Here is a 15,968-nt window from a genome sequence, read left to right as displayed (position 1 = left end):
GTCCCGGCTGTGCACTGAAAACAATGCAAGAGCTATGGAGAAACTTTGTAACATGTTTTTAAAAAAATAGAAAGTTATACTGTATAACCGAAACTGTATGATTGTTCACATCATCAGTTATACTGTATAACCCGAGATGGTATGATTGTTCACATCATGTTTATAGTTCACACTGTGAATAACATTTTGCTGACTAAGATTTATGAAAAATGTGTGCTTACGATGGGTTATATGATGTTTTTACCAGTATTTTATCTTTCTTTCTTGCTGACTGGCGAGATTTCCCGTGTTTGCTGTAGATCCGGTCATTATTTTTTTTGCGGTAGCACACGTGACTGTGTGTTGGCATTTGTATGCACAGTTTGAACATACACAGTACAGGCATTGTTTACATGGAGATAAGATAATGTTCAGGGGTTTGGTCTCCCATAATTTTCCTTTCCGTTGTCCTGATTGGGCCCCTTGACATGACGATCCACGTCTTAATGGTTTATTAGTATAACAATTACAAGTAGGTCTGCCTGGGGTAAGTTAAAATCACTCTCATAGTTCACTATAAGTAGAATAATTTTCATGTAATCGGCAGAGTTTATGCAAAGCAATCCAATCTTCAATGATCAGCAGCCCAGCTGGGTAAGCTGCATCACTGAATTAATTCCCAAAAACATCGTCAGCTAGAACCAACAGACATGAAAACTTTGCAAAAATTTGAATTTATTTGCTTATAATGAGGATTATTTTCACAATTTCAGAGTATGAAGCCTGTCTTATGACATTTGTAGGCAGTCACACACGATGAAAAGAACAATATCACAATTCAGTCATCAGTTCAGCCCTTAATTCTTCCCAATTCCCTCTAGACCGTTTGTACTTTTCTGTAAACATTTGTTTATCTAGATCTAAACCTTTTTTTTTTAGTCCCTCAGCTCAGCTAATTGTTAATATTCTTTGTGATGAAATACAAAGAAATATCCACTGCATGATATTGCTTTGTTATTCGTTCTCTGAATAAAGTAAAAATCTTAGAAATAACCACGCTCCCAGGGCAAAATATATGAACATGAACGGGCCCTGTCTCCGTGAGTGAAATTGCGTTTCGAGCTCTCAGATTTGGGTGGCGTTTCATTGGTTATTAAATTTGTTCATTTTTTGTTGTTACCTGGATGGAGCTAGATACTATTATACATATAGGGGTTGAAATCTTTTTTTCTCCATATTATCTGAACAATGTAGAACTGGTTAGTTTCCAGAGACATGCTTTGTAGTATACCACCATTTTTTTCTTCTTCTCATGTAGGTTTTCAATTTGAAGGAGATTGCCTCTATGAAGAAGCAACAATGAAAGAATTTTGTGACTGGTGTCGACATAACTCCAGTGATTCCGACCTTTCACCCGAAGTATTCCCTCTTGTAGAGTTGGACCAGGATTGTAAAGCAGGAGGTGAGGGCAATCACTATCAAGTTCAAGTTCAGGTTTATTTCAATTCTGCAAAACATAAATGTCATCAATGAAGTAACAATTAACAATGAGGTGATCTATTAAAAAGCACAGCTTGTAAAGACATAGATCACCTGTAAAACATATATACAGTGCAAAGATACATAAGAAATACATATATATAGATACATCAGCAAACAGAATAAGAGAGAAGAAAGTGTAGAGGGCAGAAGTTTAAGGAATAAAATTTAAAGAAGACGGCAGAGCTAGGAGGTATATCGAAAAGATGAAAGTGGAGACAGGAGAGGAGAGCCTAGAGAAGAAAGAGTGAGGAAGGGGAGAATGAAATAAAGTGTACAGCAAGTACCTAAAATCACAAAAACACACTCGCACATGAGCTACTAAGAAAGGTAATAATAAACCCCGGGGGGGCCACTTACATTGACGAGTGGATACCATGCGCGACCAAAAAAACACGTAAAAAGGATGTCTTTTTCACGATAGGGCACGTTACGTACGTACGTACGTAACGGGATAAGGGTGTCAAAAACACAAAAATAATGAAAAAAGGGTATCTATTTCGCTAGGACAATTACGTGTTTAGGGTTGAATTTGCGGGGATGATAAAACAAAATTAAAATGTTTTATAAAGGATGTCCTTTTTGCCCCAACACTTCGTGTTTAGAGTCCAATTTGCGCGAGGTGTAGAAGATGGGGTCGTACTAAACCAAATTAGGTAAAGCCGACGACCGAAGGACCCATGACAATAAAACATTCCTGTACTTGTTTAGGGGTTCATTTCAGGGAATATTTGCCAAGAGTATCGTTTTGTTTCCAATACTTGTTAAGGGTATTTCACACGCCAATACTTGTTAAGGGGTGCATTTTCAGAATATGGAAATTACGTGTTTAGGGTGCTTTTCGAGACCCCATGGTCGCGCATGGTATCCACTCGTGAATGGAACTGCCCCCCCCCCCCCCCGGGTAATAAACATGAGATATTAAAATGTACATTAAAAACTACATTATAAACAAGACAGAGAGACATATACAAAAAACACACAATATAGTTCAATAAACAAATTGTAGAAAAGTACAATTTACAGTACATATCCTGATAAAAAGGAGGACTTGTACTTCCCAGTAGATGCAATATCAGAATTTATGATATTCCAAATACAGGGGCCACTGTGACGAATAGAATTCAAACTAAGTTGGTTTTTTGCTTCAAAATAGTGGAATTTCTGAGAGGATCGGGTATTATAAGCATGGAAATGCGAGTTAAACTCAAACAGTCCAAGGATATTCATAGGGAGTAAATTATTAAATTTGCGGAACATGATTAGGATAGCAGTTTGCAATTTGTGAATATCATACAGTGTCTGAAAATGATTGAAAATTGGAAGAGATGGGGCTTGATAATGGGAGTATGAGCAGATTCTTAATGCTTTTTTTTCTGTTGAACATGAATTGGCTTTAGCTTTATGATGATAATTATTTGCCCAAACCAAATTACAATAATTGAGATAAGGTAATAAAAGTGAATTATACAACATAAATAATTAAATTTCAGGCAAAACGGCATGCAATTTGTACAGGATACATGTACAGTACCTATACTTTTAGAAACCTTACTACAAATTTTCATGCAATGTTCAGAAAAGGTTAAATGCTAGTCTAATACATGTATGTTCACCAGGAAAATTTACACTTTTGGAGACATTCAATTCTTTACCATCCATGTATATATTAATAATAAGTGCTGTCGCATCATGTGATTTACGTTGCTTCTTAAAGTACATAAGTTTTGTTTTCGAAATAGTATGATGAAGTTACATAATTGTCCCGGGGGGGCCACTTCCATTGACGAGTGGATACCATGCGCGACCACTGGGTCTTGAAAAGCACCCTAAACACGTATTTTCCATATTCTGAAAATGCACACTTTAACAAGTATTGGCGTGTGAAACCCTAACCTGGGCCCTAACCTTAACAAGTATTGGAAACAAATACTATTGGCAAGTATTCCCAGAACTGAGCCCCTAAACAAGTACAGCGATGGATTTTTCATATTCTGAAAATGCACCCCTTAACAAGTATTGGAAACAAAACGATACTCTTAGCAAGTATTCCCTGAAATGAACCCCTAAACAAGTACAGAGGTATTCTATTGTTATGTCACGCGTCCGTCGGTCGTCGATTTTACCTTTAGACACAATTATTTTGGTTTAGTACGGCCCCACCTTCCACACCTCACGCAAATCGGACTCTAAACACGTAGTGTTGGGGCAAAAAGGACATCCTTTATAAAACATTTTGATTTTGTTTTATCATCCCCGCATATTTGACCCTAAACACGTATATTTTTCCAAGCGAAATAGATACCCTTTTTTCAATATTTTTGTGTTTTTGACACCCTTATCACGTTACGTACGTAACGTGCCCTATCTTGAAAAAGACATCCTTTTTACGTGTTTTTTTGGTCGCGCATGGTATCCACTCGTCAATATAAGTGCCCCCCCCCCCCCGGGATAATTGTTGAACACTTACTGAGTCGTACTGTAGAAAAAAAACACAATATTTGAAAGCAATTTGGAATGGAAGAGAATATACATGTTGCAAAATTAATATAACTATATGTACAAGGAATGATGTTGAATTTCCGTACCACACTTGCAGCTAGTATTTAAGGTTTTGTTGTAATTATTTATGAAATGAGGGGGGGGGGGCTGATTTTATATTTTGAAGGCAAATCTCTCTTTGTATTAAAGGTAGCTTCTAGACAGTGTCAGAAAAATGGAATTCTTTACAATAATGCCTTGTCTTGACTTTTTTAATCCTAATATTTTGCTTGAAACTTGCTGATAAAGCACTAGGCAAGCCACATCTGCCTGGAAACACCTTTCTTATTCCTGCATATTTATCAGAAAATTGTTATGTAATAAAATTCCCAAATTCCCTCAAAGGTCCTATGGGAAGTATCCATTGTGAGAATTTTGCAACCCTAGCTGTACAGATTATGCAGAGGATGCTTGGTGGTTGGCCCTTTGGTATCTCCGGAAAGGGGGAGGGGGTGTTTGATGGTGGTGTGATGAGGGTGGGGTGTCTTTTGTTGTGCGGTGGGGTCCTTGAAGGGTATACTGTCGTTTTAATGATTTCTGTCATTTCCTTATCCTGTTTTTGAAATATCATAACTTTGTTCAAAAGAATATGGATCTAGTTCATGTAATCAATGTATCACCCATTGCCTTGCACATATCTTAGGTCACTTGATCATGGTTAAATGTTATTTAGGGTCAATGATCATAGTATTTTATTATCATATGATGTTTTTATGAACAATTGTTCAATAGTTGTTTTCCAAGTCAGCACTGTGGCTATATTGAATCGCGTAATGCAGGCAAGACTGCCCTTGTTAAATGAAAAAGCCAGTGGAGGAAACTAATAAAATGAAATTGAAGTGAATTGAATTGGAATGGATATCCAACTGTAATTGATAAACATTGTGATTATACCCAACAGTATTTGTAATTGTCTCGATATTGATATGAATACATAGGAATCAAAAGCTTGCGATATGATCTTCTCATTAATTTACATGCAAAATGTCAAATGTAACTTTTTTTGTTCCTTTTTGTCTCACCTGCATAGCAGAGTGAGACTATAGGCGCCGCTTTTCCGACGGCGGCGGCGACGGCGGCGGCGGCGGCGGCGGCGACGGCGGCGGCGGCGGCGGCGTCAACACCAAATCTTAACCTGAGGTTAAGTTTTTGAAATGACAGCATAACTTAGAAAGTATATGGACCTAGTTCATGAAACTTGGCCATAAGGTTAATCAAGTATTACTGAACATCCTGCCTGAGTTTCATGTCACATGACCAAGGTCAAAGGTCATTTAGGGTCAATGAACTTAGACCATGTTGGGGGAATCAACATCAAAATCTTAACCTAAGGTTAAGTTTTTGAAATGTCATCATAACTTAGAAAATATATGGACCTAGTTCATGAAACTTATACATAAGGTTAATCAAGTATCACTGAACATCCTGCATGAGTTTCACATCACATGACCAAGGTCAAAGGTCATTTAGGGTCAATGAACTTTGGCCGAATTGGGGGTATCTGTTGAATTACCATCATAACTTTGAAAGTTTATGGATCTGATTCATGAAACTTGTACATAATAGTAATCAAGTATTACTGAACATCCTGTGCAAGTTTCAGGTCACATGATCAAGGTCAAAGGTCATTTAGGGTCAATGAACTTAGGCCAAATTGGGGTATTTGTTGAATTACAGCCATAAATTTGAAAGTGTGTTGGTCTAGTTCATAAAACTTGGACATAATAGTAATCAAGTATCACTGAACATCCTGTGCGAGTTTCAGGTCACATGATCAAGGTCAAAGGTCATGTAAGGTCAAAGAACTTTGGCCACGTTGGGGGTATTTGTTGAATTGCCATCATATCTCTATAAGTGTATTGGTCTAGTTCATAAAACGTGGAAATAAGAGTAACCAAGTATCACTGAACATCTTGTGCGAGTTATAGTAGTTTTCAAAATCAGCACTGCTGCTATATTGAATCGCGTGATGCAGGTGAGACGGCCAGAGGCATTCCACTTGTTTATCTGGTTTTCAATGATATTACTACTCTTTTGTAAAATTCTGCAGTATCAATTAAACTCAATCGATATTTGAATGAAGTGAATATAGTCTTTTTCTCCATTTTATTTGTCTGACAGACCTCGTCGGAGATGGATCATTACATGTTGACGACAGGTCTCCGTCTACAAGGAAGGGGTCAGGAAATCCATTGATGTTGTACAAGAAATCTAATTTCTGGTGCTATGCAGATTATAAACATATGAAACATCTCTTCAAGGATTCACCTAGTGTTTTGGAAGTATGCTAAGTTTCATAAATGTGGCACAATACCATAGATAGAAAACGTATGAATATGTTACCATCAACGTAGATGTAAATTAATTCATTTTATTACACATTTGTTGGCATTAGGCCTCAAAAGCCTTTCTTTTTTTAAAAGATTAGTTTTAACATATATTTTGTAGCTTTGTAAGATTTCAGTTTCTTTAATGTCCATTATTGTTAATAGTACATTGAGTCTCAAATTGAGGTCAATATCACTGTGAATGTGGGTTGACAACATTAATAGCATACATGTAAACTAGTAGCCTTTGTCTCTTAAAAGGGTGCCCCAGGCCGAAAATGAAATGTTACATCTAGATAATAGAGTTAACTTCAATGAGCAAAACTCTGAACATTTAATCAAAATCTGATAACAATTAAAGCTATTGAATTTCCAATGTTGAGCAATATTTTGTGAAAACAAATACATGCATGCTGTCATGAAGTGAAAGGTGGACTGATTATGTCATGTCCCACTTTTCATTTTTCTCATGTTACATGTAAATGGAATCATAATTATTTCATATTTTCATACATATGTGTATAATGTGTCCCTCTTGTAACAAAATAAGTTGCAACAATAATATATGTGCACATTAAAACAGCAGTTAATATGACTTTTCTCATTCTTTGCGGACAAAATTCGAATTTTGTTATAAAATAAAAAGAATAAATAGGGATATGACATCAACTTGCTCATTGCATATTCACAAAGACATAATGCAAAATATTTAAATGTCACTATGTTGTTCCTTGTCCGATTTTGATAAAATTTCAGTGTTTTGTTTGTTTGAATTTACGACACCGTTCTCACTACCTTCCTAAAACTAGTTAACTGGAAACTAGTACAACGTGTAATGAGAGCAGTTGTTTCCTGAACCAGTTTCCAGGAAAGAAAGAGAACGGTGTCTACTTTTTCTTTTCAAAACCTTTTTTTTTTCAGCCTGGAGTAGCCCTTTAATTGAGAGTTTTTATATGAAATATTTATCCCACTGTATTTATTTACATTAAAAAAATACCAGAAATTTTAGTGATGATGAATTCCCTGTAAAAAAACAAAACAAAACAAAAACAGGGTTCCCAGCCCATCAGGGAAAATTAGTTAACTTTTTTTCCAGTCAGGGAAAAATCAGGGAATTTGATAAAAAAAGTACCTCAAATCAGGGGAAAATGCCTCTATTGAGGGAAAAATCAGGAAATTTTGATTGGCCCGAAAGTCGAAAGCATGGTAGTCAGTCAGACTCTTTTATATTTTGTTGCATATCAAAACAACATTCACTGAATTACTGGTTATGGTGGTTTTTGTCTCACCTGTCCACTGAATTACTGGTCATGGTGGTTTTTGTCTCACCTGCATAGCAGAGCCAGACTAAAGGCGCCGCTTTTCCGACGGCGGAGACAGCGGCGGCGGTGACGGGGGCGGTGTCGTCAACATTGAAATCTTAACCATGTTAAAGGAGAATGAAACTCCTGGAGCAAGTTAGCTTTTGTGAAAGCAGAAAAATCAAAGAATAAGATCAACAAAAGTTTGAGTAAAATAGGACTAGCAATAGAAGAGTTATGAGCATTTGAATGTCGAGATCACTAATGCTATGGAGATCCTCCCATTGGCAATGCGACCAAGATCTATGATGTCACAGATGAACAACTCTCCCCTTTTGGACACTGAAAATATACCCCAAAACCTCTCATTTGCTCATTCTAATCATATGACAAACGATTCATCAATGATATAATGTTGTGAAACCTCTGTACAAGTTTGTCCTCTCATAAAGAGAACACCTCACCTTGTGATAGACTCTATAAAAGTGAGAATATAAGTGAAATAAGTACTAAAGTAATGAGGGAGTTGTACGTGTGTGACATCACAGATCTTGGTCGCATTGCCAATGGGAGGAACTACATGGCATTAGTGATCTCAATATTCAAATGCTCATAACTTTCTTATTATTCATTCAATCTTCCTCAAACTTTCAACAATATGTTTCTTTGATTTTACTCTTTGATATGGATTCAGCTGGTTTCAAGGGTTTCATTCTCCTTTAAGATTTTGAAATGTCATCATAACTTAGAAAGTATATGGACCTAGTTCATGAAATTGGAGGTCATTTAGGGTCAATGAACTTAGACCATGTTGGGGGACTCAATATCGAAATCTTACCAAGGTTAAGTTTTTGAAATGTCATAACTAAGAAAGTATATGGACCTAGTTCATGAAACATAGACATAAGGTTGTGTCATAAAAGACACTGCCTGAGTTTCAGGTCACATGATTAAGGTCAAAGGTCACTTATGGTCAACAAACTTTGGCCATGTTGTGGTTATTTGAGGAATTGTCATCATACATGTAACTTTAAAAGTTTGTGGATCTAGTTCATGAAACTTGGACATAAGAGCAACGTTGTATCCCTGAATATCATGTGCAAGTTTCAGGTCACATTACCATGGTCAAAGGTCACTTAGGGTCAATGAACTTTGGCCATGTTGGGGGTATTTGAGGAATTGTCATCATAACTTTGAAATTTTATGGATCTAGTTCATGAAACGTGGACATATTAGAGAGCAGTCAAGTATCCTTGAACATCCTGTGCAAGTTTCAGGTCGCATGACCAAGGTCAAAGGTGATTTAGAGTTAACAAACTTTGGTAATGTTGGGGGTATTTCTTGAATTGTCATCATGCATTACATGTAACTTTAAAAGTTTATGGATCTAGTTCATGAAACTTGAACAGAAGAGCAGCAATGTATGGATCCCTAAATACCCTGTGCGCATTCCAGGACCATGGCCAATATCAAAGGTCATTTAAAGGTCAATGAACTTTGGCCGTGTTAGGAGTACATGTATGTGTTGAATTGGCATCATAACATCAACATAAGGGTAATCAAGTGATCATGGTCAAAGGTCATTTTGGGTCAATGGACATAATATTTTATTATGATATTAGTGTTTTCTTCTGTGAATAATTATTCATTAGCTGTTTTCAAAGGCAGCACTGCTGATATATAAAATTACGTAATGCAGGCGAGACTGCCAGAGGTGTTCCATTTGTTTAGTGTAGTCTTACATTATTGTTTTTATACTGCAAATACATGTAGTTCACTGCAACAACTTTGAAAAAAACATGCAAAACTGTGAATGGGTTCAAATAATTATCAGGGAATTTTTAAGCTTCATCAGGGAAAAATCAGGGAATTTTGTTTTCTTGAAAAGCTGGGGACTCTGAAAAACACATAGTGCAACATCTGGTTTCTTTAGCACTCAGAAGCTTAGGTGAATTTAGAGGGCTTTTTATTTTTGTTCCGGATGTTGCATTATGTTAATTATGTGATATATAGATTTGAAGACAAAATGCTGCATTTTATAATGGACAAAATTATCCAGTGTTTTTACAACTTTAGTGGAGAAACCTCATCCAACAGAATCAATTAAGGTATTCTACTCAGTGGCATACCACTTTTCTGACAACTGAAAAAAAAGGTATCAAATGTCATCACCCTTTCCCAAAGCATTTTCCTGTCAAACATTTTCTAACAACAGAAACAACAATAGCATCTTACCAATTACAAACCAGTATGATAGATAATGTGGGAAATTTAAACACTAAAAATATGATAATCATGGATTTCATGTTCTTCACAATTATATATTTTTTACATTTACATTGAGAAAGGCAGTTGATGTATGCTCTTAAAATAGTACATGTGATCTTATTATGATGTACCTACTAATTGAAGTAAAGCTATTTCTAGAGTATCCTGTCATTAGTGAATGGGATAGAATAAAAGTCAAATTGAAAATGATTCGGTCCTAAGTGATATATCTTGAACTGAAAGTGAATAACAAGCAACCTTTTGTAACTGGTATTTTGTTTTCTTTTTCTTTCATATTAAAACAAGAAACAATCTCTTCTACATATATTGGAAACTTGAAGTATTGAATACTTAATAATAATTTTACTTTTATTTGATCAGGATGTGAGATGGAAAGATTTAGGCTTTGATTGTGATGGCAATCAAAGTACCATTTGGATAGGTAGTGAAGGAGCTAATACGCCTTGTCATCAGGATACATATGGATTCAACCTTGTGGCTCAGATACGAGGCAGGTATACAGACCTTGATTCTTACAGTAGGACAAGCCCACCTCAACAAGTCAGTTGGAATAAACAAAACATGTATAAAACTAAATATATCAACAGAATCAGATATAGAATAAGAAAATTATAGGCATATACTATGCACAACATGATGATTAGGGATCTGAGCCAACGATATCATGCATTTGTAATACCTTTTGTTTGTTATTGAATGAAATCTTCCTCTTTGATGTGGAACAATAACTTAAATGAGAAGATATTAAATAATGATACAATAATTTAAGAACATTTCTGGGCAAAAATGATAATTTCCTAAGAATTCCGATATTTCTGGATATGGTACCACATAGATGACTTATATGATTATTTCATAGAGCTATAGCTCTATGATTATTCCAAGACAACTTATCAATAATAACACCTAAGAACCTAGTACCTGACACTCTATCAATAATACGATGATTATAACATATATTTGGGATGTTATTACTAATTTTACATGTACCAAATATTACATAATTAGTTTTATCTACATTTAAAATCAACTTATTGTTGCACATCCATTGATGTAATTTTATTAATTGGATGTTCATGGTATTCATAAATTGAGTTGGATCAGGATTGGAACGGAAAATACTGGTGTCGTCTGTAAATAATATGTAATTTAATAAGGTTGAACATATTGGCAAGTCATTTATGTAAATCAAAAACAGAAGGAGACCAGGTATAGAGCCCTTGGGCACTCCACATCTTACTGTATTGTATTTTGATTCAACACCATCTATAACTGTTAACTGTTGTTCATTCAAATAACTTCAAAACCAGTTTAAAGCAATACCTATGATCCCATTGTAGTGCAATTTATGAAATAAAATTGATCTATAATGTCAAAAGCTTTCGACAAATCAATAAAAACTGTTAATGTATATTCTTTCCTTTCTATTGCTTGTGTAATTTTATGAATCAATTCTAATATTGCAGAAGATGCGGAGTGCCTACATCCAAAACTAAACTGAGTACAAAAAAAGAACTTGGAGTTATCAAAAAAAAGGAAACAACTCTATCATACATACATCTTTCGAGTATTTTGGCAAATATTGGGAGTACAGAGATTGGTCTATAATTATTAAGTTTACTCGTATCACTTTTTTTTTGTAAATTGGGGTTACTCTAGCTATTTTCATTAAGTCAGGATATTTGCCAGGAGATATACTACAATTAAAAATATGGCTAAGATTTTCACGAATGACAGGTGGTATACAAATTATTTTCTTGACAACTTTGATACCTATGGAAACTTGACCAGAACTTGTATTGCTTTTTATTTTAAAAACTATATCAATTATTTCACTTCTTTTTATTGGTTTGAGATATAACGCTTGGAAATTGGGGTCATCTAAATAAGAAGCAAAATTAGTGTTAGAATTATTAATGTGTTGATAAGGCAACTTAGTACCAATTGTAGCAAAAAAAAAATCATAAAAGGCAATAATTGTGTCTTTATTATAATTTCACCATTCAGTTTTATAGTTAATACTTGAAGATGAGCTTTTGTTTTTCCCCAAAAATTGTATTAATACATTGTCAATAAAATATGTTTTACCTAATGATCTGTAGTTTTCATTAATTTTTTTACAGTAAAATACGGATCTGTCAAATTAGACCAAGAGGCTCATCATTATTCAAGGATAAATTTGGTATGCCATTATTAATCATTTCATGTAGGAATGAATCTGAAAACTTATTTCTACGGTCATTAAGAGACATATGGCAAGTATCATAGAATTGTTCATCATTAATATTATTAAAAGGAAAAATTTCACTTAAGCATTCATTACATAAAAAGTTATTGTTTGTTACATCATTTCTGAAGCTAAGCAAATCCTGTTTCAAATTATAAATACATGTACTTGCTTTCCTTTCTTCTTTTCTTTCAGGAAAAAGTGGCACTTATTTCCGCCATCCCAGACTGAGTTAATGTACCCTACCAGAATCCCATACGAGGAATCAAGTGTATTTAGTCTTGTTAATGTGAAGTCTCCAGATCTGAACCAACATCCAAAATTTGGTAAAGCCACACCTTACGAAGTAGTTCTACACCCAGGAGACATTCTGTTTGTTCCCAAATTGTGGTGGCACTTTGTGGAGAGCTTGGATACATCTATTAGCATTAACTGCTGGATTGATTTGGTAAGTAAAGGCCTGGTCCCACTGGCCGATGGACACAAAACGTATGCATAAAGGATCGAGCGGACAAGCAAAATTTTGGGCTGGCTCCATCCGTTTTCATCCGCTCCAGAAATGGAAAACAATTGGACGGATGCTCAATGGATGTAACACGTATGCAATGAGTACGCAATCGATGCATGGCGTTTTCCAACATATGGCAAGATGTGCAGTGGGACCAAATTGAAATTTTACTCTTCAAGTCCTAATGATCATATTTATGCCACCAGCAATTGAAGGTAGAAGCTTGAGGCATATTTATTGTTGTCTTGCCTAAACAAAGTTCGGCAAAGACCTAGTGATCACTTTTCCTGTTGATCTGTTAGTCCATAAGTCCATTGGTCTGTTCCAAAATGTTAAAGTTTTTGTTCAACATGCTTTCATTTCTTTATCTCTGCATCAGTTTTGATCACAAATGATCATCGGGTATTGTGAATGATGGGGTCAAAGGTCATCTAGGGGTCAAAAAGTCAAGTTTTTGTTCGAATTACTCTTGTTTCTTTATTTTAGCATCACTTATCTTCACATTCAGTACAAATGATCCTTAGGCCACATGTGTTTTCATGAGGATGATTTGGTCAAAGGTCATATAGGGGTAAAAAGGTCAAGTTTTTATTCTCCTTGTCCTCTTTTCTTTATTTTTGCATCAGTTATGTTCACACTTGGTACAAATGATCCTTGGATAGTACCACACATGTGGTCATGAGGATGATGGGTCAAAGGTCGTCAAGGGGACAAAAGATCATATTGCATATTTTATTGATAGCGAAATCAGGCGAGACTCGTGGTTCCTGAACCACCTTGCCACATAATAAAATATATGTGTATACATTTGCTTAAATGCAACCCTAACAGTTCGGCTGGTTATTCACAATATAAAAATGATGTTGCTTTGAATAGTACTACAAATTCAACTACTTAAAAAGATGGGGGGACGTATTATTATGTGCATTCTTTATATAAGTATGAGTATGAAAATAATGACAGGAAAAGCAAAGAAGAGGAAATAAATCAGAAAACAGATGAAAGAAGTTGACAAAGCTAAAACAAGCAGGGGTAGAAAATAATCCAGATTGTTCAAAGAAATTCGAATGAGGAGGAGGAAGAAGACAGTAATAATAGTAATATTTATAATTTATTGGGTGCTGCCTATTCAATGGCACACTATATACATGTATTACCATAGCTCCAGCTGCTGAAGGCGCTTGGTGCATTTAAAGGAATTAATCCTGTTGGGTACCCATCCACCTTACTTGGGTTGAGTGCAGCAAAAAGTGGGTAAATTTCTTGATGAAGGAAAATACACCTTGGCTTGGACTCTGATTTAAAGACTTGAATTGTAACCACTAGACCACAAAAACAAAAGCAAAACAAACAGAAAAATTGAATAGAATATTGGGAAAAGGAAAAGTGGAGAGAAGGAAGGAGGGGAAGAAGGAAAGAAAGAAGAAGGAAGGAAGAGGGCATTTGAAGAAAGAAAGAAGGAAGAAAGAAAGAAAGAAAGAAAGAAAGAAAGAAAGAAAGAAAGAAAGAAAGAAAGAAAGAAAGAAAGAAAGAAAGAAAGAAAGAAAGAAAGAAAGAAGGAATCTAGGGCATTTGATCTAATATGTTGGAAAAACAATGGACCTTATTACAAATGGACTGAGTACAAACAGTAGTCCAGCCATTTTAACTTTTCACTTTGGAACAAATTGCAACAGAATTTATTCCAATGCAGAACATTTCTTTGAGGTCCATAGAAGACCATAAGAAGACCTAACAGTCCCCAAAAATCTGAATAGGGGAAAGTGTTCTAATTTGCATAAACATGGTTAGTTTTGGTCATATTCGCTCAATTTGTTTACGTAGCAGACAACGCTAGTGTATATTACATGTATGTACTCAGACCCAATTTCAAATCAAATCAATTCCGGACTGGATACTACATGTACTATAAATGTTGGCTTCCTCAATATCAGTAAGGAAACATCTATATTACAAGAACATTGTTACTATTAACATTAAATGCGTAACTTTGATTCTGTTTGACTGTATTAATTGTTTAAAATAAAAGGGTCTAGAGGCACGGAAACTATCATTTATATGGACTTAGATCTTATAGGTGGGTGATTCCTTTCAGATTTAATAGAGATGAAGTTCCTTGCAAGGATGCGAACCCCGAGGTCATTCAGATGCACTCCATCAGGGCCGATGTGCAAGCTCAGATCAACATTCCTGTTGTCAATGAAGTTCCAGTCATGCTTCTTCGAAGTTATTTTCAAGAAGTCATTGACCTTATTGGCGGTAGTTTTTAAGACATTTTGACGTCTCTGGATAATACTGCTAATCGTTATACGAGTAACGGTTTGACAGCATTCGAGTACATGTATAGCTGCACTTTCGAATTTAGTTGCTATTTCTGATGCATCATTTTGATAAAGATTATTGGTGTCAATGTTGAATATACCTTCTCTCATATTACTGGACTTGGCCAATCTCACCGCTTTGTCGCTGATGAATTTAACACGAGCTCATCGAAGTATGGAGTCACACATCAAGAAGCTATCGGTTTGTTCCTTTTGTAGTCATGGGAACGAGAAGATTGGGATTTGCGATAGTCAAGTAGTTGCTCCTCTAATCCGTTTTGAGAAGATACGTAATCGGTTATGAGTTCTACAGATTCCTTTGTTTTATTTCGTTCAGGCACATTATCTTTTGAAGAAACCTCCGCATCAATGTTGTCATTGGATGAACTTCTTTGTTCACATTCGGAGAAGGTAGACAATGAGGGGAGTCATGACCGTTGACCTTTTTGACCTCGCTTTAGAATGAAGATACGAAATGGCGTCCAATTTCAATATTTAAGTTTGGGTATACCTTAGTTAAATGGTTCAGGATAGTAGATTCCTCTATTTCATCAGATGTGCTAAACAAAACAGAATCATATGATATTTGGAGACAAAAGTGTATACTTGCAACATTTTGTAGGCGTATGATGATGTTCCAGGTACTCCTTTATGCATGTTGCTATATATAGTCCCCGGCGCCATTTATACTCAACATTATGTGCTCGAACGAACGAAAGATGTTTCTTGAAAGAACGTCACAATACTGAAAAAACACACTACAAGTTTAACAAATTATTATTACCAGTATACTATTCTCACATGGATCCTAATGATGCACTCCAATGATAGCAAAAAATGTGAAATTTAAAGTTTATTTTAAGAGGTAGAAGTGTCATGACTAGTCATGTGATGTTGTACACCAAAATATGACAATTTCTGCTTGCTTGATCTCAG

General features: G+C 35.4%; 1 protein-coding gene across 2 annotated transcripts; it reads left to right on the top strand.

The window, feature by feature from the left end:
- Positions 1-457: 457 nt before the first annotated feature.
- LOC129256118 (HSPB1-associated protein 1 homolog) lies at positions 458-14,157 on the top strand. Of its 2 annotated transcripts, none has more exons than XM_054894398.2 (5): positions 458-526; positions 1,298-1,441; positions 6,181-6,341; positions 10,337-10,470; positions 12,399-14,157. In XM_054894398.2, exons 2-5 carry the CDS (start codon positions 1,339-1,341, stop codon positions 12,700-12,702), a joined length of 702 nt encoding a protein of 233 aa, XP_054750373.1. In that variant the 5' UTR covers positions 458-526; positions 1,298-1,338; the 3' UTR covers positions 12,703-14,157. The 2 variants fall into 2 exon arrangements, with proteins under 2 accessions (XP_054750373.1, XP_063953740.1); XM_064097670.1 differs by having other exon boundaries at positions 460-526; positions 10,337-10,466.
- The last annotated feature ends 1,811 nt before the right edge of the window (positions 14,158-15,968 follow it).

The sequence above is a fragment of the Lytechinus pictus genome, chromosome 3 (assembly GCF_037042905.1).
Source record: "Lytechinus pictus isolate F3 Inbred chromosome 3, Lp3.0, whole genome shotgun sequence".
NCBI lineage: Eukaryota > Metazoa > Echinodermata > Echinoidea > Temnopleuroida > Toxopneustidae > Lytechinus > Lytechinus pictus.
Note: the sequence above shows the minus strand (reverse complement) of the source record. Positions and strands in the feature narration are given on the sequence as shown.